The sequence below is a fragment of the Triturus cristatus genome, chromosome 7, assembly GCF_964204655.1.
Source record: "Triturus cristatus chromosome 7, aTriCri1.1, whole genome shotgun sequence".
Lineage (NCBI taxonomy): Eukaryota > Metazoa > Chordata > Amphibia > Caudata > Salamandridae > Triturus > Triturus cristatus.
In genome coordinates, this window is record NC_140590.1 from 1264961563 (window position 1) to 1264984641 (window position 23079).

At 44.2% G+C, this 23079-nt stretch overlaps 1 protein-coding gene across 1 annotated transcript; it reads left to right on the forward strand.

Moving 5' to 3' along the window:
• Nucleotides 1-2274: 2274 nt before the first annotated feature.
• LOC146811788 (zymogen granule membrane protein 16-like) lies at nucleotides 2275-22734 on the forward strand. The gene is made up of 4 exons (XM_085618775.1): nucleotides 2275-2353; nucleotides 10333-10388; nucleotides 17228-17360; nucleotides 22312-22734. Exons 2-4 carry the CDS (start codon nucleotides 10334-10336, stop codon nucleotides 22655-22657), a joined length of 534 nt encoding a protein of 177 aa, XP_085474901.1. The 5' UTR covers nucleotides 2275-2353; nucleotide 10333; the 3' UTR covers nucleotides 22658-22734.
• Nucleotides 22735-23079: the final 345 nt, after the last annotated feature.

Here is a 23079-nt window from a genome sequence, read left to right on the forward strand (position 1 = left end):
ACTGATCAGGAAAATCCACATTTCCACAGGCTCCCCCACCTTAATCCGTAGATCATTAGAAAATATGCCATCTAATATATGCCCTGCCACATGGGTGGGGCTCATAACCAACTGCTGGAATCCGCCGCAGCCCAGGGTTTTCAAAAGAGTATGTGTGTCTTTACATAACGTTTTGTCTAGATGGAAGTTAAAATCACCCAACAGTGTAAAATTTGATCTTTTCAGGGCTCTAAAATATTACTAAAATCCTGGCTAGATTCGGGTTGCCGGGAGGATAAGACACCAGAGAAACTTTCAGTGGGATGGGTATTTATCGAAAAGTATAAAGCCTGGTACTAATCAGAGAGTGAAGTAAGTGGCTCAGTGCGACAAGTACAATCTTCCCTGTAAATAATGCCCAGACCCCACCCAGTCGGCCTACCCTATCCAATCTGGCCAGGCTATATCCGGAAGGGATTGCTTCTACGAGATCAGGACCAGAGCAATCCCTTGCCCAAGTCTCTGTAATGAACATCCAATCTGGCTTGTGAAGCGAGACAAAGTCTCTAAAAGCCACCTTGTTCTTGATCAAGGATCTGGCATTGATTAAATAACCCAGAAATGTGTGCTCATTGGAAGGAGAAATAGTTACACTCTTATCTGTGGAGGTGCTACCAGCTCCTGCCTGTGTCAGGCACAAACTGCAGGAGGGACAGGCAAAAGACTGTTTCCCAACTAGCACCTCAGGGTCCACAGTATGGTGGCAAGAAACTCCTACCTGCCGTAGGTCTAGAAGTTCCTCCCTAGTATAGTTAAACCAATCAGTCAAATCTGACAAAAATGTGCCAGCATCTCTGGCGCATGGAGCGGTCTTGGTGCGGACGGGCGCAGACGGGCTTGCCTTTGGCGCGGCTTCAGCGCGCCCATTGCGTGCCAAGAAAGACATGCTGTTAAAGTAGGCAGTGAGCACTAGAGTGCTGACAGCCCTGCTCCACCCCCCAACCAGCCAGAAATGGTGTTTGAAAGACCACCGGCACCCTCCACAACAATTGGAAAAACCCGTGGTGGACCGGGGTGCAGGCAGGAACACCTTCAAGCGCTACAAGAAGCTTCAAACTACCAAGGAGGTAGGTGAATCCTTTTTAGGTGCAAAGTGGCAAAGAGTTGAGTGCGAAGTGGCAGGCAATCAAAGCGTGCTTTTAAAACATTTAAAATCGCTACACATGTTTAAGAACAGTTAAAAACAGATTAGCACAGATAGAGGATCTCAGCATGTAACCAAGGTCTGCGCGCGTCCACTGCTCAACGAGAAAGACATGCTGTTTAAGTAGCCATAACAGTGATGGTGGCCTGCTGAAATAAGTGACCACCATGTCTCGGATTGCTTTTAAATAACCATTTTTGAATGCAAACTGTGTTTCTTAAAGGAAAATGAGATGCCTGGAAAAAAAAATCTAAATTGTAACCAACAATTTTCAAGACTAGTCAGTCATCCATGGGACCACTGCCTGCTCTGAAAAATATTTTTTCAGCATTCTCAAAGGAGAAGGGGTCGTTTGTGAATGGTTTACTACTACTTTGTGCAGTTGTTATTGCATTAATGTTTTGCAACCGAATTTCGGTCGCAAAACATTTATATATAAATATATATATATATATATATATATATATACACCACGCCAAATGCGTTTTTGTATATGATGCCCTAAACATGCACCACCGAAATACTGATTCGCTATTTAGTCGCAAACCCAATTTGTGGATGAGTAAAGTGTTACCGCATGACCCAATTCCCCAAATAGGACACTTTGTGAACACAAAAAAGTTTTATACATTTAGCCCAAACTCTCTTCCAGTGTTCCTATCTGATGTTGCTGTTCCAGGAACCCCAGCTGCCCATACCCAGCTACTGTTAGCTGTAAACCTGAGTTGTGTGCCAGGCGGCTATGCTTTCATCTCTCACTTTCTAATCAGCCACCCTCCCTCTCTGCAAATATGTGTGCAATTATCTTCTCATCATTTCTCTCTTCATTTAAACCACTCAATGGCGGTCCTGCCTGCCACCCTCCAGCCTCTCCATGCTATAAACTGCCCAGATCCTGTGGGTGGGGCCCTGCTCTCCTGTTGGCCACTACCCAAGGGGCAGAGTAGTATCAGGTTCCAATGAAACCCCCCATTGTCCTCCCTGGAAGTGGTTCCGAGCACCGAAGGGTGGCCTGGGTACTCATATGGCATCTTCTGATAAGCATCTGTTTACCAGGCAGACTTCAAAGCAGGCAGTCTGGATATAAGGAGCGATGGAGGAACAGAGAGAGACAGAAGCAAACCCACCCCTGGCATCTCCACAAGGACTGTGAAGATCCTCTAGCACCAGGTAAGATGGACGCCTCGTTTATCCACTCCAGTATGGCAGGATTATTGTTAGCAGTTTCAGCTGTCCTTAACCGAGCTTATCATACACCCACTGAGATTTCTAAACTCTCGTCCCTACTCGAAGGTCCAGAAAACCCTCTCCCTGTTAGAGGGATGCAGGTGATTTCCGGAGGAGCACGCCAGCATTCCAATGTCGGACTTTGCCAAAGTAGCCCCCTCACTCAGGACAGGGTGCAGTGAAATCAAAGTGATTTATTCGGAAAATGATAGTGATGTTGAGCGTGATACTTTGGCTAAGTTTGGATACATGTTATTATATATGTTAAATTGAAAATTAAATGTTTCTGATTTTTTTAATTATTGATTAGCTTATGTTTAGAAAATAATTAAACTAAACTTTTAATAAAAAATAACATTTATTTGAATTAAACCCCCCCCAAAAAAATCACAATTTCAATTAAATGGACTAAACATTAATCAAATATTAAAATGCTAGGGAGGGTTTTATTTTTAATGAGATTGATAAAATAATATGTATAAATTGCATTAATATGTTTTAAACATTTAATTTGATGGGTTAATGTGCTGCACCATTTTAGTGTATCAGTTGTAGGGTAATAATATCAATCAATCAATCAACAAAGCTTTATTTCGACACGTAATGTCATAAAAGCACAAAGCACATAAAAACAATTACAAATTCATTATTTTTAAAACATGTCGTAAAAAAAAAAAAAAAACAATTTGAAATATACAGTAAATATCTAAAAATGTATTAAATTTTGCAGCTTTGAGAATTAAAAAGCAATATTGTAAAAACTTTTAATTAGAACTGCTGGATTTTTGCCTGATTAGCCATGCCCATCCTAGGAATTTGGCCACTCCACACACTAAGGTGGTATTGGTGGTGGTTTTAAGGATTCGCATAGCAACAATGTGATCCCTTGTTCCTAATAGTAAACAGGCAGGTTTAAGCCATTTCGTCCTAGGTAATAGATAGGCTGGGCATGCAAAGAAAAAATGGGAGACGCTTTCGGTAACACCAGGACAGAATGGGCAGTCAGGGAGGGTCTTGTGGGGGGGTTTCCACTTACTAGTATAGTTGCGAACTGGGAGCGTCCCGAACCTGAACTGGATAAAAAGTGACCGGTCCCTGGGCTTGGTAATGAAGTCAAGGTATGGTTCTAGAAGAATAGTTGACTTATGTTGATAAAAAGCCTCTGTCAGCCTTCCAATGTTGGGGTCTCTTTGTTCCGAGGCATCCACCCAAGCCCAATAGGCTCGCTTAACTTCAATCTTTGATAAAGGTTCCCCCGCTGGCAAGTCAGTTATAAGGCCAGTTGCATTCAGGAGTTTTTTTGTGTTTGCAAGCCACTCAATTTTATGGGCACCTTGTAGGTTCATAACCTCCCTGAGCCCTTCAGCATAATTAGAGAGCTCAGGGGTTCGCCACAGCCGCGCCCAATATAACAGAGGGCGGAGGGTGGCTAAATCCCTAATTGAACGCCTGCCAAAATCACTAAAGAGTGGTTTAGTCGGGGTGCCCCTGGGAAGTGATACGAGTTCCCTAAAGAACTTGTTTTCATTGGTCGTCAGTGAGTCAACACAACTGTAGCCCCATAATTCGGCGCCATAGAGTGCACTACCCACAGCCTTTGCAGCATAGATGTTTAGTACTGGGGTAATAGGTTTAGAAGTGGAGGCCCGAAATTCCTTACCCAAAGCACCAGTTACTCTTTTCAGATTAAGTGCCATTTTGTCTATATGAGGCTGCCATCTGAGCCTGTCAGAGATTCTGATTCCCAGATAGTCAAACTCTCTGACACGCTCCAATGGTTTCCCTTCTAGGGTCAGAGTGGAACCAGAGTATTTTGAGGGGTTAAAATAAAGGAGTTTAGTCTTAGTGGTGTTGATGACGAGGCCTCTGCGCTCACAGAACAAAGAGAAGCGCTGTAACAACTTCTGTAAGCCAGACGGAGTTTTTGATATTAGCAAAGTGTCGTCTGCGAAAAGAAGTGCTGGGACTTTATCGCCCGCCAAAGCGGGAACATCCGCTTCAACTTCAAGCAGAAATGAGACCACGCCATTGACAAATAGCGTAAAAAGCGTTGGCGCCATGACACACCCTTGCCGAACCCCTCTGTTCACTGGGATTTTATTTGTTTTCTGGCCCTGTGATCCCCATCTGATGCAAGCATAGTTCTCTTCGTGCATTCGGATGAGGAGTTTCAGAATGTAGGGAGGGATGCCCAGCTCCTCCAGGATTGACCACAAACGGTCGCGGGGGACCAGGTCAAAGGCGGTTTTAAGGTCAATGAACGCAAGGTATAAAGCACCCTTGCCGATGGAAACCGTCTTCCAGTGAAGAAGCATTAACCTAAAAGCTTGGTCAATGGTGCTGGTGCATGCCCTGAAACCCGCCTGGAACTTGGTTAAAATCCCTTCCTCATCCACCCAGGAATGTATCCTCTCCAAAAGAACCCTGCCGACCAGCTTCTGTCCTGAATCGATTAAGCTGATAGGGCGATAATTCGCCGGGTCTCCCCTTAGGCCCTTCTTGAAAATGGGGATTACTTCTGCACCCTTCCATGACTCCGGCACCGGGGATCCACTCAATAGGCTGTTAATATAAATGGTGAAGAACGCAGCCCAGCCTGTTGGATTTGCTTTAAAAAGGTCTCCCGGAATGCCATCAGGACCTGGTGCCTTGGCAGATACAATCTTATCAATTGCGGTTTGGACCTCTTTCTCCTTGATGCTGGGGAACAGGACATGGTCATGGGATTTTTCTGAAGTCCCAGGGCTGGAGAGCTGGTCTACCACAACCTCAGGATCTGCGTACAAGTTCCTGAAGTGGTTAAACCATTCCCCATCCGTGATGTGATTAGGGATTTGCGCCTGGGCACAGCTGGATGATCTCCTCATAATGGACCAAAAAAGCTCGCCATTTTTTGCTTGGCTCGCTAATTTCAGGGAGACCCAACGCTGTTCTTCCCAGAGTTTCTTAGCAGATACGAGGGCTTGCCTATAAAGCAGCCTCGCTTGCCTAACCTCAGCAGAATTGTTAGATTTGATTGCGGAAATTAGGCAATTTTTCTTGGTTCTGCAGTCTTTATTAAACCAGTCGTTCTCTCTTTCAGCTCTAGGGTTGGGTTTTTTCCTGCGATCAATAAACAGTGCCCCAATTGCATTCATAGAATCCACATAGACTTTAGTGTGGCTAGAGTTGTCCTCAGATAATGAGGAAAGCCTGGTGGTATAGTCAGCAAGAATATTCTCCAACTCAGAAAGTTTAATATCGCTAAGAGCGATTTTAGACCATTTAAGGAATCTTCCACAGTTAGAAGGCTCAAGCTGTTTGGTCAACAGCTGCATGCCTGGTAGAGGGGAAGTAGCCTGTCTATGCCAGATTTCACACATGGTGAGGGACAGGGGGTTATGGTCGCTGGATGTAGATGGAATTACAGCCATGTCGACAACAAATTTCCATCCCCTCTTGTCAATTAAGATGTAATCTATTCTGCTTTGGCTACCTACTCTATTAAAGGTGTTAGCGCCCACTAGATCAGAAGGGGTGCGCCCGTTGGCAGCTCTTAGACCGAATTCCAACGCTAAGGCGTTCATTTGGATTACGGCGGGGGTCCATCTTTGTCCTCATCATGTGCACCCAGTAAATCTTCTGTGGCAAGTGGTTCAAAAGAACAGTTGAAATCACCGGCGACAAGAAGATAGGATTTCGGGGTGCATGCAGAGAGTATCTCTGTAAGTGCTGTGATGGTGAGCGACTTAGCGCCCCCTTGAGTGCCACGGGAATAGACGTTAAGAAGTTCCCAGGGTGGACTATTCTGGGTGTCTTTAATAGTAAGCCTCATTATATCAGGCGTGGAGCGACCGTCAATGGTGACCTTCAGGTTGAGATCCGCCTTGATCCATACCATTAGGCCGCCAGAAGGGCGCCCACGACCTGACGAAATAGCTGGGATAAAAAAGCAACAGAACCCTGGTTTGTATATTGGATCTACGCTCCAGGTTTCCTGGAAGATACATATATCGTATTCTTCTGTGAAGGTGTTCCAGTCAGGGAGATCTAATTTGTTGCGTAGACCAGCAATATTCCAAGAGACAATCTTAAGAAGACGAGGTGTGGATACCCCGGAAGTTGAGGAGTATGTGGAATAAATTTGCGGGGGTTCAGAGCTACTAATGGACCTTGTCAGGCTCGCTGACATGGTAGGTAAGTTCAGCCCCAAGTGATCAGGCACTAAGGTGGGCTCTGGGGGACCAATTGCTGAGAAGAGTGGAGGAGGGGCTAGGGTGACTTTACTGGCCTGCAGTCAATCAACAGCTTCAAGGCTGCTGAAGTGATTTGCTGTAGGCATAAAGTCTAGGGGTGGCAGGTGTATAGGCCGACTCCCCCGTGGGTGGCCTCTCCCTTTTCCTTTTACAACTGTCCAAGATTCTGTAAAATGACCAGGTGGATAAAAATAGGTTAATGGGAGAGTTAAAATACTTGAGCCTGTGGTGGTCGACCTCCAATTACAAATATGCTCAACTGTTCTAGTGTCCTTAAAATTAATTAGGATGCAGTCCCCCTTTATGTTTTTAGCTAAGTGGCCTATCCACGGAACCCGTCGCACCATAAGAATTTTGGCGCTGATGTGTGGGGGTAGTGGTCTATTTGTGTTGAGCCAGTATACAACCCTATTCCTTAAGGTTGATGGTGACTCAGGTACATTACTCTCCAATTCGGGCACTCCTGCCAAGATTACAACATATGGAGCTGTTTCAGGAGGCAAGTTGGGAGTATTAGCCATGGCTATGGACTCTGGAGTTAAAAGCCTAGCAGCCTCTGTTAATTCGGTTTGGCTGGACAAAATAGATTTCCTTGAGTTGCCTGCTCTAGGGGGGGCGTTTGGTGTGGTTAGGGGTTGGCTTTCAGTTGGGGCCGGTGGCAAAAGTTTAGAGGCCAGCGGGACTTTCGTAGCTCTAGAGGTGGCAGGTGGGTTAGGGACCTCTGGCCTAAGAGTGGAGCTTGAGGCAGTGGACAGACCCCCTAGAATGCATTCGATCCTGGCTAGATGTTCTTCAATTTTAAGAAGTCTATCCTGCACAGGACAGAGAGAGGACCTAATTAAATCCCGTATGTCGTGCAAACAAAGAGGGTCAGGGGTCCCTCCCTTGGCCGCTACGCTTTGCCCATCTCCCTCCTCCTGGCTTATTAACCTCAATGATGTAAGAATAGGTTGGGGGGCAGGATCGTCCAGTGAGGCCCCCTGTGGGGATTGCTCGGTGATATCAGGGGTTTTATTCATTTTTCCCTTTTGTCTTGGGACCTTGTGTTTGTTTTTGGGATGTTTGCCCTTTCTGCCAGTGTTAGGCGGGCGCCCTTGCATTGTTTTGGGAATAGCCCCCAAGTTACGCTCCCGAAGCTGCCTAGTGCTAGACTCCGGGGCTGTGCTCTGGGCAGACGGCAGAGAGCAGGGAGACAATAACAAAGAGTCTAGGACCAAAGACTGGTCCTCCACTAAAGTATTAGCAACGGTTCCACTAGCTGGCAGCTCCTGGGCTGATGCATCTGTGTCAGATCTAGCTACACTTGTGGAAGATAAAGATTGACATACTGGAGACCGAACATTAGCAAGGTATCCCAGGGACGACCTTCTGGCGGCTGCCAGATCCTGGGAGACGCGGCGCTCCAGAAGCATTATTTCTTGATCAATGACACAATTAACTTTAGTCACAAATTGGTCCATTGTCCCCGTAAAATGAGCGTTTGCCGCCCTGGCTTTGTTATTCTTTGGTGGCATAATGATGGACAATTGGGCAAACTGCAAGGAGAGGTAGTACAGCAAGTGCAAAAGCAATAATTAATAGATAATCAATTACACAAAACAGTGTTGTGCGCAAGGCGCCCGTGGAAAGAAGTGTGGCAACAGTACCTTAGGTGGAGTGGAGTGCAGGAAACGTTAGAGGGGTTGCCCAGCCCAGACTATTCCAGGCAGTGACGGGCTAGGACGGGCCCGTCCTTGGCCCGGGCTTCGCCCGGGCGCTGCCCGCGCGCGTCCCGCGCTGCGTAGCTGTCAGGTGTTTTAAATATCGCCCCGGCGCTGCCTGATGACACCTACGGCAGGCGCCGGGCGCGAAGAATGCTGGGAAATGTAGGCAGCCCAGCCGTTCCCCTCACGGCAATGGAATCAGCGCGGAGGTTCTAGTTCTGCCGGTTTTGGCCCCACAACAGTTGGCGTTTCCCTTAAGGTGAGTCCAGCTTTCAGCAACAATGTAGCCTGTGTCCTAGAGCGCGTCCCGCGCTGCGTAGCTGTCAGGTGTTTTAAATATCGCCCCGGCGCTGCCTGATGACACCTACGGCAGGCGCCGGGCGCGAAGAATGCTGGGAAATGTAGGCAGCCCAGCCGTTCCCCTCACGGCAATGGAATCAGCGCGGAGGTTCTAGTTCTGCCGGTTTTGGCCCCACAACAGTTGGCGTTTCCCTTAAGGTGAGTCCAGCTTTCAGCAACAATGTAGCCTGTGTCCTAGAGCGCGTCCCGCGCTGCGTAGCTGTCAGGTGTTTTAAATATCGCCCCGGCGCTGCCTGATGACACCTACGGCAGGCGCCGGGCGCGAAGAATGCTGGGAAATGTAGGCAGCCCAGCCGTTCCCCTCACGGCAATGGAATCAGCGCGGAGGTTCTAGTTCTGCCGGTTTTGGCCCCACAACAGTTGGCGTTTCCCTTAAGGTGAGTCCAGCTTTCAGCAACAATGTAGCCTGTGTCCTAGAGCGCATTAATTTACATTTTGATTTTTACATTATAATATTTGTATTATACCCAAGAATAAATAAAATTTATTTTTTCCTGCACTCTCCCTTTGGGAGATCTATGCCCAAGTGGCCGAGAACACTGCATTTGAGTGAAAACTTACTAGTAGAAATTTCACACAAGTAAAAAAAAATTGTCATGTCACCAATCCCTGAACAGTGGGTGTGGAGATATGTAAGTCTACATTCAGAGGTAAATCTACACTTGGAAATGGTGAATAGCAAAAAATGTGTAGACTTACACCTAGGTGTAGTAGAAAATATACACGAGTAAACCTAAACATTTATACTTACTATAGGGAATCAGACCCAAAGCATCTTCCATCACCCACTCTCCTAATTAATGGACAACATCAGGCGAGACAGCACTAATGACCGCACACCCACTATTAAAGTGCAAAAAAAGCAGTAAATTCCAAAACAGTAACAATTACAAACTTGCCTCTCTAATACAGGATCCTATCGTTCCCCCCACTCTTAAGTCTCCCTAAACCCCAAACCCTCGCCCCCAAAAAAACGAATATCATCAACCAGTCACCCTCATTCGTCCACCCACGTGCTCATTCACTCAAACTGCTCACACTTCCCCCAATCCTTAGCCTTTTATCCCTGCCCCCCTTCTTTCATCACAGGTCCTGATGCCTCTCACTTACGCTCCCACCTGCAGCCTCCACCCTGAGCTGGACAGACCGCACCATGCCTACCCAACCCAGCCCAAAGAGCGACTCCTCATCTCCCTCCTACCAGGACAAACTTACTTCCAGGCCTGCTCCTACCATAGTTAACATAAATAACTAAACCCAATGCCTTAAACACAAATATAAAGAAGGTAGGAGGAAAAAGGTATCTAACAAGCCTGCCAAGAAGAGAGCAGGATAAAGCAGGAAAGTGCCAGACACTTCCCCTAATAAGCCCTATAACCTCTTTCAAGCCTGGCCACTATCTAATACCCACCCATCACCAATCCCCCTAACCGGGGCCAGCATCAATCGCCCCAAGAGTCTTGTGGAGGGCGCCATATTTGCTTTCACGTCCCCCCAGGTGCACCATTTTACTTTTACTAGTAATCGGGCACGTATGTTATATTGGCACCATAGGCCAGTTTCTGGAGCAGCTGTGCTGTCGAACTATCCCAGGTCTAACTTCAGGTCCTTCTTGTCTCCACAGAATGTACGCGCTCGTGGCCCTCGCCCTGCTCACGTCTCCAGTGCTATCTTCTGAGAGTAAGTATACAGGTTTCCTCTTTACTGTCTTGTTCTTTGGAGGGCAGGGGTTTAGTCGACAGGCAGCCCAGGATCTTTGAGACTGCCACATACATCACAGAGCCAACAGCGTGGGACAAAGAGCAGTAAAGGGTTTCAAAATGTACATTTCCACTTATTCATACTGCAGTTCATTCTGGTTTTCATCCTGTTTCTTAATGATCCCAGAATTATCAAACAAGGAGCAGAGCCACATCTCAACAACATTAATTGTCCAGGATCATGCAGATTCTTTGTAAACACATAATCACCAATAATGGAAAAGCTATTCCATGAAGTAGCCAGTAGTAAACTAGCTATTGGTTGCCTGTTTACTGTGTCGTTTTTGAGCTAGTTAGTAATAAACACTGTCACATTAGTGTCACTTCCAGACTCTGCTATTGCTCTGGCCCCTTCTTCACATCCTTTGCCCTGATTTATTATTAAGTCAGTCTTATGCTCTCTGTAGTGCACCACCCTGCAGCAGGCAAGCAATAGCAAAGCCAATAGGTCTGGATTTTTCATTGGTTAAGTGCTCAATAGTAACTGGGAAGCATTGTGCGCATTGTCCCTAGATGCCATAGAAGGAAACACACAATACCTAAGCAGCATTTTGGGATAGAACGATTGTACAAGCATGGTTAGGGCTCCTTTCATAAACAGGAGGCATTATCAGAGGTCAGCTACACCCTCAAAGAAGAGTGTCATGAAAAATCGTCAAAAGATGAAGTTGCATTGTGAGTGTGAACTTGAAAGTTGTATCTAGAGCTGGTATTCCTTAGTAGATAGTTTTGGCAAAGGTCAGCATGTGTGCCTGCATGCCTAGACTTTGTGATTAAAAAAATATTTGCGAATTCAACAACATGTTATGTCAACAAAGTTAAACAGATGAAATGAAATGATGATTAATGAGTAGCATTCTATTTTAATGACAGTCTAATTCATCCAAACAGCATTTATTCCCTAATTCTCTAAACCAAAAGTCCATAAAATAGCAATTAAAGTGGCACTGTGTCAAGAATGTAAGTACACCAAAGAACAGACTGGTTCAAATCTACCAAAAGGTCTACATGAGCCACATCACAAAAGCCCACTCAGAGCACAAATGGGAAATGAAGGCATCCATGAAAAGCCACAGACATGACAGAGTGTCCATCCATAAATCGGCAAACCATGAAAGAAACCTGGTAAAAATAAAGGCTGAAGTGGGCTGAACCAAAGCCCAGTCTCTCTCCCTATTTCTTAGAGTGCTTTTTTGAAGGATTGATGACATGAGGGCACCTAAACAGATAAAGCTATCAGACATCAAAAGCCATATGGAAACAAGTACCAAAGCCAGCTGGGAGTGATGTGAAAATAATGAGACAGTAGGGAGAGCAACTGACATTGAAATCAGATTACAAGGAGTTCTTGCTCAATCAGTAATGTATGGTACTAGATATGGAGATCGTGAGTTGACCATCTTGGAAAAGTGCTGTTTCAGATGAACTGAGCAGAACTCTGTCTCCATAGGGGAGGCAGGAGCAGAGAACCAATGGGGATGGTGCCTTGTCTTTTTTTAGAGCAAAATGCATCCTCACATCCAAAAGTAACACGAGAACACATTTCATTAAAATATAGCACAAAATGGCCGACTTACATTTTGGGAAATTTTGCATAATTTTGCCAACATTTTGTGAAATTGTACGAAAGCAAATTACACAAATTTCGCACACCCCTAAATTAAAGCACATTTTTTCAAATAACCTGACAACACAAGTCGTAGGTTGTATGTACAAAAAGGCATTCATGAAATATTCCAGTACTTTTATGGTGTGCTTGACCAGGGAACTCATCCTCAGAGGTTTAAATTCATATATTCTACACACAGTTCACACAGTGTGCCTATGCAGTTTTACTCTGGGCAGTTGACATTATTCAAGCTGCATCTAACATCTTCCTCGTGTCTACTTTCCATCTCTGTTCACTTTCCCATCGTGCTCCTGCCATATAGATTTTCAGGTATATATTATGACTGAGTATTTACTTGGAGGGTTCAGAGTAGGAAAATGAAAGCTTACAAGGAACTCATTCTCTTACGTCAGTAGACACAGGTCTTTCCCTCAAATAAGACTGTGCTTATAGGTTCAGAACTAGAGCTGACACTTATGCTCAGACAACAGATGCATTTTACAGTCACTTGCCTCAGACGGAAAAAATGATGATAAAGTCATAAAAAGCAGTATCAACGTAGAGGTTGAAATGCAAGCAGGTGAATCATGAAATAGCAGTCATAGTAAGAAAATATCACCATGTCACCAAGACAGGGGTCTCCTACCGGTCGAGAGCGACCCACTGGTAGCTCAGCGACATTCGAGCTCGAGGGCCTGACGTTCACTGTAGTACCCAATCGTTGTCGTTTTGTTTATTTTTTAGGGCTTTTCAGGCCTCTAGTCTGTGCTTGTCTGCCCTCATACAAACCAATAGCTCACACAGGCTATTTGATTGAGTCTATCTTGCGGCGAAGTGGCTGACATCGACCGTGCAAGTTGCTCCTGGCCACAAAACGGACCCAGGAACATAGTAGTATATGTCTTTTCATTAACTGTTAATGAAATAATAGGATAAAGGTAAAAAAGTAAGTTCCTGGCTCCGGTTTGTGTCCAGCGAGAACTTCGGAGAGGTGTTTGCTTAAAAAAAAACCAGTAAAACGATGCTTTAATTTAATGATATAATGGGAGGAATTTAAAATGAAGTGTTAATTTTATGGCACAATCGATATAAGGCTGAACACTTTGCTTTACATGTATCCCATTTACAAAAATACTCACCCCTGTAGTGGCCATCATTTTCAGTTGTATACAAGACCAATAAACTAACAGGGAGCGCTCGCTGAGCATGGTCCAAGCTTAGGTTTGTGGCCCCTACCTTGCACGATCAAAGATTTGAAAATAATGCAAATAGGGACACACAAGTCATAGAAGCATACGATGGAATCTTTAAAAAATCACCACGTTTATTTCTCCTACATGCATTTCATATGAACATCAGATTATAGCACTACATTAATAGGCAATATTAGAAGTGATAACTTTTGAACATGAAACAATCATGGACTCCCACCATAAATGTATAGTCTGTTAAGAGAATTTTTTGCACAGTGCACACCCTGAACTCAGGCATTTAAAGGGACCGTCGTGTGATAATGTAGGAAAAGGAGGCAGGTTCTAATAAAATATTTGTATTGCTGCATTTATATAGAGTTTACTACCTTTATGTGGGGAACTGAAGCACTTACCTACATGGGCCGCAAGCTAACCCATGTAGGGTCTGTGGTTGGACAGGTGGTGTCTTTATTTTGTGATCCTATGTGGGAAGGGTTTCCATATTGTGCGCGATGACAACCGAGGTGCGATTTCCGAGTTATGAAACATGGTAGTGTGGTGGATGAGATAGTGTGATAAGACAGATGTGCATTTATGGTTTTTAGTAGGCTGGAAGCTTTGAACAGCTCTGCAGGTCTGTATGATTTCTCATGATTGAAGTCTTCTTACCTGGTTACTGCCGAGGTCAGGGGCACACAATTTGTTGAAGAGGGAAGCCAGGACTTATACCAGGCTCTCTGGTTTAATATTGTGCATTGCAGAAAATGTATGGGTATCTCTTCATCCCTACTTAATAAACCTGGGCGTTGCTCTGCCTTTAGTAGTTCACAATGGATTCCACAGATTAGAATTAACTGTCATTACAGGTTGGAAACGTTTGCACCAAGAAATACCTTTTAAAATATCTGCTTGAAATAAGCCTGTCATCTTCTGAAAATTAAACAGATTTTGTGTTCAATGCCAACGTTTCCTTCTGGTTGAATAAACTCAAGTCCCCCCAAAAAGTATTTAGATTTGCAATATGTCTTTTGTCACCTAAACCAGCTTTTCAATTTTAGGAAATCCCTTAATTTTGACCCAAATACTATTTTGTCATTGTCAGACGCACTCACATGCACTACTGCCCCAATTGGATAAAATGTGATTCTCACTCCCAGTGGTGATGGAATGTTTTTAAGAGTGGAGGTGCTGGCCAGAAACATCAATGTGCTAAAGATATAGGGCTGTGAAACACTCAAATGCGATTTAAACAGCAAGTGAACCTAATTAGGGATTCCCATTAAGTGTGGGGTGTTGTGTGAGGTCTAGCAATGTCTTTAGGAGCCTTTATTAACATATATAAGAATAAATGTGTAAAGTAGGTTACAGTCCTGAAATTTGTGCTTACATCGGGACTCCAACTTGGTGAAAATATCACACTTTTCCCCAGCACAACCTTTGTCACATTAAGCCCGATAGAATTGGTATATGAAAATACCGCACAGTGGGATGTATGACGTAACAACGCGAGTCATTACAATGCGGGCAGTTACATTGCGGTCGTTACAACGACTGCGATGTTACTACGCTATGCCATTACAACGCAAGTCTTTACATCGACTTGCGGTAGATGGCGTGCTAACATTAGAAAAGCGTAATTTACTATTCCAACTCCAGTCCACTTAACAGTTGGGAAGGTGTTGGGATAGTAAACTGCACTATTTGTAATGTTAGCACGCCATCTAGCGCAAGTCGATGTAAAGACTTGCGTTGTAAGGGCATCGCGTGGTTACATCGCGTTCGTTGTAACAACTGCGATGTAACAGCATCGCGGTGTACTGACTGCGATGTTAACGATGTTTCCCGCACAGTGTGACTTTTGCAGCTCGAATCAGGGGGAAATGTGTCAATTCCGTGTTATCACTCGTTGCAAGGTGTAGACCTCAGGATGGGTAGGTAGCAGCGCACCTGCAGAAACACAGCTTTATTTACTGTGATGCATGTTACCTCCTCCTTATGGGTGGTCTCATAATGAGCCACACAGTGTTGCAATGTTGCTGTTACTTTTTTTAACCCCTTCAGTGCCCACCCCTTTCCCCGCCCTGTGCCGGCCGTTGTATTAGCGGGCGGGGTCTATGACGAGCTGGACTCGTCATGGGCACAGCGCCACCGCGGCCCATGACGAGTCCAGCTCGTCATGGGCACTGAAGGGGTTAAATACTTTTTTCAGCCTGCACCTTTAACACGCTCTTCTACTCCCAGTGCCGAAAGGGTCAAGTTACAAAATGCCTTCACCTTTGAGCCAGAAAAAGTGGTAAAATAATTACCAGCAACTGGCCAGAAGAAGCCATCTGACGTGAATAGTCTGCCTTTGAAATGGCATAAGATGCTGCAACACAAACATGCAAAGGTCATTTTATTGTCAATTTTAAGGGTTATTTGGGGGTGTTGCTGCCCCCCTCCATCCCGCAACCCTAGTTCTAGCGACACTGCACATTCCCATGCAACAAGGTCACATGTTAGGGGTACCCGTAAGATGTTAGTGATGGGCAACAAGTGCCAGGGGATACCCACTTGATGCTAGGCTGTGCATAAGAAGCAATGACATACCAGTGATAGCTGCTGCCTTTCTGTCTGTGTCCCCATTCAATGTTCTCTTTTTTCGGTTTCACTATTCTTTCAATTTTATTATCTTACTCTTAGCATCTTGTGTTTTTTTCTTCCTTCCTTCTTATCTCTTACTCTGTGTGCCTGCTCCATGCAAGATCCTGTCGTACCTCCTTCCTGTTAGGTTGTGCAGGGCCTCAGGTTTCTGTCTGTCTAGGATCTTACCGGGGTTTCCTTATTCTAGAATTTTACAGAGTTTCCCTCTCTCTCGGTTTTTGCAAAGATTTTATGGCAAGGTTTCCGTCTCTCTCTAGGCTCTTGCAGGGTTTCTTTCCAGAGGTTCTGTCAGGCATTTCCTGTCTCTACATTTTGCATGTTTTCCCTCTCTTGGGGTTGTTGCAGGGCTATCCTCACAGAGTTTCCTTCACTCTAGGTTCTTGCAGGGTTTTCTTCACTCTCTGTTCATGCAGGGTTTCCTTCACTCTAGTTCTGCAGGGTTTCCTTCACTCTAGTTCTTGCAGGTTTTTGTTCACTCTCTCTTCATGCAGGGTTTCCTTCACTCTAGTTCTGCAGGGTTTCCTTCACTCTAGGTTCTTGCAGGGTTTTCTTCACTCTAGGTTCCTGCAGGGTTTCCTTCACTCTCTGTTCATGCAGGGTTTCCTTCACTCTAGTTCTGCAGGGTTTCCTTCACTCTAGGTTCTTGGAGGGTTTTCTTCTCTCTCTTCATGCAGGGTTTCCTTCACTCTAGGTTCTATCAGGTCTTCCCTTCCTCTGGTCTCCTATAACACCTCCATTCCTTCAGTCCCCTGCAATGCTAAGCTCCTGCAGAACCCTGTAGCGCGTGCCTCCATCTACGTCACTGAACTGCACGCCTCCAGGTTCCTACAGTCCTCTACAGACCTTCCCTCTCTCCAGGTCCTTGCAGTGTGACTGCCCACACAACTTCATCTGGGTGACCTGTGCTAGAAAAGATGACAACTATCACCCACAGATAGCCTCATGTGGCCTCTTGAAGGTGCAGGAACTCAGTGAAGAAAAGCACCGGGCAGGCTGCTTTCAAAGGGGAAAAGGTGGTTAGGACAAAAGAGAAATATTGAGGGAAATAGCAGCAGAGCTTCTTTTACCATGGCCTTGAGTAAATGAAGCGCAGTGCTCCTCAACTTAACATTACTACAGACCTACTCCCAAGGGAGGGAATACTAGGAAAGGTCAACTCTAATGGATTTGTTAAGGCTATTCGTATGACTCTGCAGTTGTAAAATACTGCATCAATCCCCTGATGCAATTTTACCTTCGCTTATGCGGTACTAAAACTTTAGGAGGTAAAGCAGCTAACACTGGTTGACTCCTTTATTCCTGTTTGTCTTTCAGTCAAGACTCGCCTGTCTTCATTCAGCGGGGAGTTTGGAGGAGGATCTGGTGTTGCGTTCACTACCTCTGGGGAGCACAGGAATGGGCCAATTACAGGTCTGCGCATCCGCGAGAGCACCAGTTACATCTTAGGGTAAGAGCCATTTATTTTTTATTTATTTTGAAAGGTTTTGTATAGCGCGAACAAGACCCTTTGAGGGTATCAGAGTGCTTTACAGGGCAGATGTAAGTAACAGACACAACCATAGAAAAATATAGGTGAGTCTAATACAAAATAATAACTAATACAGACTAGCAAATCTCTTACAAGGATATATAAATAGTTCAAGTGAATTTAGCCACGAGAATAGATTTCACTTCTTTTTTGAAAACTGCAGTGGAAGGATTCTGTCTCGTTTCAGGGGGGAAAGCATTCCAAATCCTGGGAGCCATTCCTGAGAAGGTCCGGCTGTATGTTTTCTTCTTGGCAAATCGTTGTGGTTTCAGTAGAAGATTACTGGAACTCCTGGTGGATATGTTACCACAGGAGAGCACCAGTTTCTGAGCTAGGTAACTCAGAGTTTTGTGATGTAATGCCTTGTGCGTCATACAAGCGATTTCCAGATGAATTCTATCCTCGAAAGGTAGCCAGTTGAGGGCTCGAAGGTCAGGGGAGATGTGACAGTTTCTTTTGGAGCCTGTGATGAGTCGAGCAGCTGCGTTGATTGAGGCTGTTGGAGGGGCTGTCTTCGATCTCGGAAGGCCGCAGAGAGCGACACTCCAATATTCCACTCTTGGGATTACTAGAGCTTGAACTGCCTGTTTGAAGTCATTTGCAGGCAGGAAGGGTTTCAGTCTTCTCAAGGTGTTCATCTGAAAATTGGCACCTTTTGTAGAGACACTGATGTGTTTCTGCATGTTTAGATAATTGTCCAGAGTCACTCCCAATGATTTCACTGAGTCGATAATGAGAAGTTGACCCTTAAGGGCTGTTAGGTGGTTCATTCAGTCGAGGATGATGGTTGATTTGTTGGGGGGAGCGATTAAGAGGAATTCAGTTTTGAGGGTGTTTAGTTTCAAATGATTTTAGGCCAACCAGGTCTGAGTTTTTTGAGGCGATGAATTGAGAGATTTGATGTCCTCAAGTGAGTGGATCTTTATATAGAGTTCTGTATCATCTGCGTACAAGTGATAATGAACATTAGAGGAGCTGAGTAGTTTGTGAGTGGTTCCATGATAAGGTTGAAAAGTGTAGGTGAGAGGGATGATCCCTGCGGTACTCCTAAAGTGACTGGGGTGGGCTTGGATAAGGATTGATTGACCTTGAATCTTTGTGTTCTATTTTGAAGGAAAGAGGTGAACCAATTTAGAACAGATCCAGATAATCCCATTCTATATTTCAGGAGATCTAGCAAGTTGTCGTGTTTGACGGTGTCAAAGGCCGAAGATAGGTCAAGCAAGATTAGTAAAAGGCTTCGTTTTGGTCAAGCCATGTTTTTAAACCACTATCCCACTACCAAAAATACACACTGGAACCATCTCCACCCCAACTTTCAACCTCAAAATTTTTGATTGATCTTTGTTGTATGATTAAGTGCCATTTATAGTTTGCTTACTTGGGAATCATCAATCAATTACCAAAAACATATGGTCGGAACTTTTTTCCTCTTAGAAACATAAGGCTACAGTTCCCTTTGTTAAGGCAGATATTAGTGGAGGTGGAGCATGTTATTTCCATGACTGCCCTTGTGCATGGTGTCAAGCTGTGGTTTGTGTTGTAGGATCCTGATTTATTAATTTTCTTGGTCCAGGCTAAAATGGGTTGCTGTCATTTCTCCTTACTGAAAATCAATTGATCACCAAGGGACATTATTTCTGCTGTGGTCTTGAGCAGAGGTTGGTAATCCCATGGAGTATTATTGCATCCTTATTGTCTAATTGACAGAGAACAGATTTTCAAAGCAGATCAGAAGTCTCCTCTCTAAACGGCCAATCAGCAGCTATTAGATTTCTAAGTATTTCATAGTTTTTAGCCTGTCCAACCACAGGCCTATAGGAAATCCATGTGTAAACCTTGGCTCCATCGCTTCTCCTCAGATCTAACAAATGCCAACATTGGAGTGATTAACCAAAATCCTTTTGCTGCTTTACTTTTCCAAAGACATCCATTTTCTAGTGTTTTACCAAATACCTCCGTTAGATACTTTAGGGATGGAGGAAGGGCAATTAAGTTTATTTTAGCTTTGACTTGAAGGATTGTGTCTGCATTCTCACCTCCACATCACAAAGGAAGTTCTTCTTCTGTTGTTCTTTCTGTCTCCATCAATTCTAGAACAAAGGTGAGCAAATATATAATTTTAATCTGCACAGAGGATTGAGAATGTGCCCCTCAATCGACTTTGAGCAGAGCTCCCTGCCCTCAGATCACACAGGCAACCCTGCTGACATTTACCATCCGCTCAGAGCAGACGGTAAATGATAGCAAATTTGTCTCTGGAATTGGGAAACTGTGTCCCTGGAATTGGGGCATAGACTGTATGATTACTCCCCAGTCTGAGGGCAAAAACTAATAAAGGCTAGATTCAGGTTTGAAGATAATGGCAAAAAGGCCATAGTATTCCCACACATAAATAAGGACAGCTCATAATGAGGGTGCGAAGTGCAATGCCCAGCTAAGAGCAGCATTTTCATCAACTCATTTTACTAAATCTTACCAAAGTAAACTTGAATTAGATAGCTGTGTACAGCAAAGAACAAAATCTGAATATTAGAAGCATGAATGCTAAATAACTGAGGCCACACCTAAACTACTGGAGGAGAAGACATTCCTGATCACACCTGACTGCAGGAAACCATTCAAGATAACAGAAGTGAACAGCCCTGAAGTAGAGCCTTGACAGAAAAGGCCATAATCCACTTTTGCTACCCAGACCAGCTCCAGTCTGACAATAAGAATGACAATAAAAGTCCCTTCCAGTAGTGGCGCAGTGCAAATTTGAGGCTTAAGAACTTTACTTTACACGTTCTCCACTTGATCTTATTTACAATCTTTTCAGTGTCTCCCCTCCTCTCCACGGTGTGAGCAAGGCACCCCTGTGTTCTCACAGCTACTGAAGCCCTATTAAATTACAAGAACATTGGAGATCTTGGGCTAGGAGTTCACCTGAAAGTTGTTTTGGAAGATCTGGAATGAAGTAGCATTGCAAGGAAATTATCAGCAGTTCAGGGACATGGGTGTAAGGCAGGAGGAGGTACCGGAGAGTGGGAGCAAGCATAATGTCTCTGAGAGCAATGGTATGGACAGCTCTGAATCGGGGGTGAACAGTGCAAGGCTACCCTCACATTTTTGGATAACAGGGCTGGAAATCAAGTTTTGTGAGAATCACTGCTATTTCCCAGAATAATCCTGTAATGTTTTTGAAGGAGGAGATGCATGGTTACATGGGTAAGTTACTGAAAGCTTTTTGAGAAATGCAGGCCAATTCCATCCGTAGAGAGTAGGCAGTCTACATGAATGACAAGCTGGCCATTTCTGAGTAGTGCAGGTGTAGATGGAAAAAGGTGAAAAAGTGCAAAAGCACCAGATTCCCTTCACTCAAAATACCAACAGAAAATGGAGGACCTTGAGAATCGCAGCAGGAAGAATAACTAAAAGGTAATTGAAATTTCAGAGGGAGAGAGGCTGAAAAGGACTTGCAACAATAGATGTTAGAATTTTTTGGAACCATCCTCCACCCAATTGGAGAGAGGTTTCCAGGCATCTCAGGAGTTTTCGACTCATGCTAGGGAGCATTGATAGATAAACGTCTGGTAGGCTTGAGCTTGGTGAGAGAAAGATGGTGTAACACTATGGGAGTGCAAATCAGCAAAGATATTTGGAAAGATGTCCCTGAGCTGGTTGAACTATGTGTTAGTACCTGTTATTCAGAGGATGAGCACCTATGTCCATTCTTCAACACATGCTGTAAAAAAATTCTAGATTCACAAGAATGGAAGAGTTTGGTCTAAGATGTCAACCAAGGGCAGGTTTGCTATTACATATTGCACAGGACTGCCCTTCACTAAGAACATTGTTTGCAGTGTCAAGAAGTTTTTTGTAGACCTGTTAGGCTTTGGATTCAAGGTAAGTCCTCTTTCTAATTACTGCCCTGCCTTACTTTATTATCGCGTTCGTTTTTGTATTATTGTGACTTGGATCATGGATTTGATATGGGAAAATTCCCTTCCTCGGGTTGACCTATGGATGTACCAGAGGTAACAGATCATGATAAAAAAAGCTGCTTTAAGTCATTGCACAAGGGTGCCCAGTATAGAAGCACAATCATAGATTTGTTATAAAAAAATACCTAAGGCCAGTGTGGTGCTGTTCAGCAAGTACTGCACAGGAGTACATGCAAAGCAGGATTTATGCACAAAATCCTGAAAAGGTGTAGGTTGATGGGTAATATTGCTCTTTGGAAACACCAAAGTGGAACCCTCTTACAAGGGACTTGAACACAGCCCTATTCATTATGGAGGCAGCCAGCCCTGTAACATTTAATGTTTGCTGTCCGTGCACTGACCTTGTCCACTAATATTCATGCTTCCACTTTACGTTCATTGCGTGCCTGTAGTTAGATACGTTCGTTAAGTATCTAACTACAGGCTATATGCTGAGACAGTGTCTCAAAATGAGTATGAAGCTGGGACTTTGTTAGCTGTTTCAAAATTAAATTTTGTTTTGTTTTGTTCTCATTACAATTTAAGGGTCTGTAGTACTAGTACATTACTCTCAAACCTAAAACAACTTTATCTGCTCGCCAGTCCCTGATATAGTAAAGACTGTGATGAGAAAGGTGGACGAGGGGCTAGAGCTTCGATTCAGTGCCTGTAATTTTCATTGCTCTTGGTCGTACTCTTCCTGGCCTGTAAGTGAGCTTTGACCTTATGGTTAGTTCAATGCTTTTAATAATAAGTGACTCTAAAAAAGCTGACCTTCTATGTGGTGATATTTTGTAAAATTTCAGAAAGTGCTCATAGGCCACTTGTTTAGCTATGAGCTCTGTACATTTTTTATGCTGTAGAGACAATAATGCTTTCTGTTCTTTCTCTTGCTCCTTCTCCAGAATCCAAATACGGTTTGGCAGCAGTTGGAGCCAGGTGTACGGCAGCACCTCAAGTTCTTACCTGGAGGTCACTCTTAGCTATGGTGAACACATCACACAAGTTTCCGGGAAGTACAGCACCTACCTTAACGAGCTGATTTTCCTGACCAACAAGGGCCGTATGTTCCGTTTCGGCCAGCCCTCTGGCTCTTCCTTTAACCTCTTCCCACTCCACAGCAACACCGTTCTGCGCTACATAAGCGGGCGCTATTCAGGCTCCTACATCACCAGCATAGGGTTCCACTGGGATAAGCCTCAAGGCTATGTCTCCAATGGCGTTGGACTGGGCCAGATTCAGGCATCATAAGGTTGGAAAATATCCCAGTATCCTCTCGATTATATGATTACCTATGAAGAAAATGCAATAAAGTTCAACATGAGCAACCGGTCTCTCTTTGATCTCTTTCTTTCTGTTATGTGTGGTGGGGCTAGCATGTATGATTACCAACCGGCCTTTTTTTTTTACCAGCCTGGTCTATATTTTTATATCTATGCCAGTAAAAACATGAAATAAGCAGTGAAATCTGGTATTTTTTACATTTTGAAATCCAAACCTTCAAACATATGAAGAAATAACTTCAGAACTTGAGAACTTTTTTAATGATATCTCTATGTTTATTGAAACAAGCAGAAGAATAATTGCCACAACACAAAATATTACTGAGAATTTACCACATTGTTTCACCTACCAGCACTTGAACCTTCCAGTATAGTAACACATAAACAAAT

Coding starts and splice junctions, on each gene's coding strand:
- LOC146811788 (XM_085618775.1), top strand. CDS start 10,334: ATGTACGCGCTCGTGGCCCTCGCCCTGCTCACGTCTCCAGTGCTATCT. Junction 10,389..17,227: donor TCCAGTGCTATCTTCTGAGA/GTAAGTATACAG, acceptor TTTGTCTTTCAG/TCAAGACTCGCCTGTCTTCA. Junction 17,361..22,311: donor AGCACCAGTTACATCTTAGG/GTAAGAGCCATT, acceptor CTCCTTCTCCAG/AATCCAAATACGGTTTGGCA.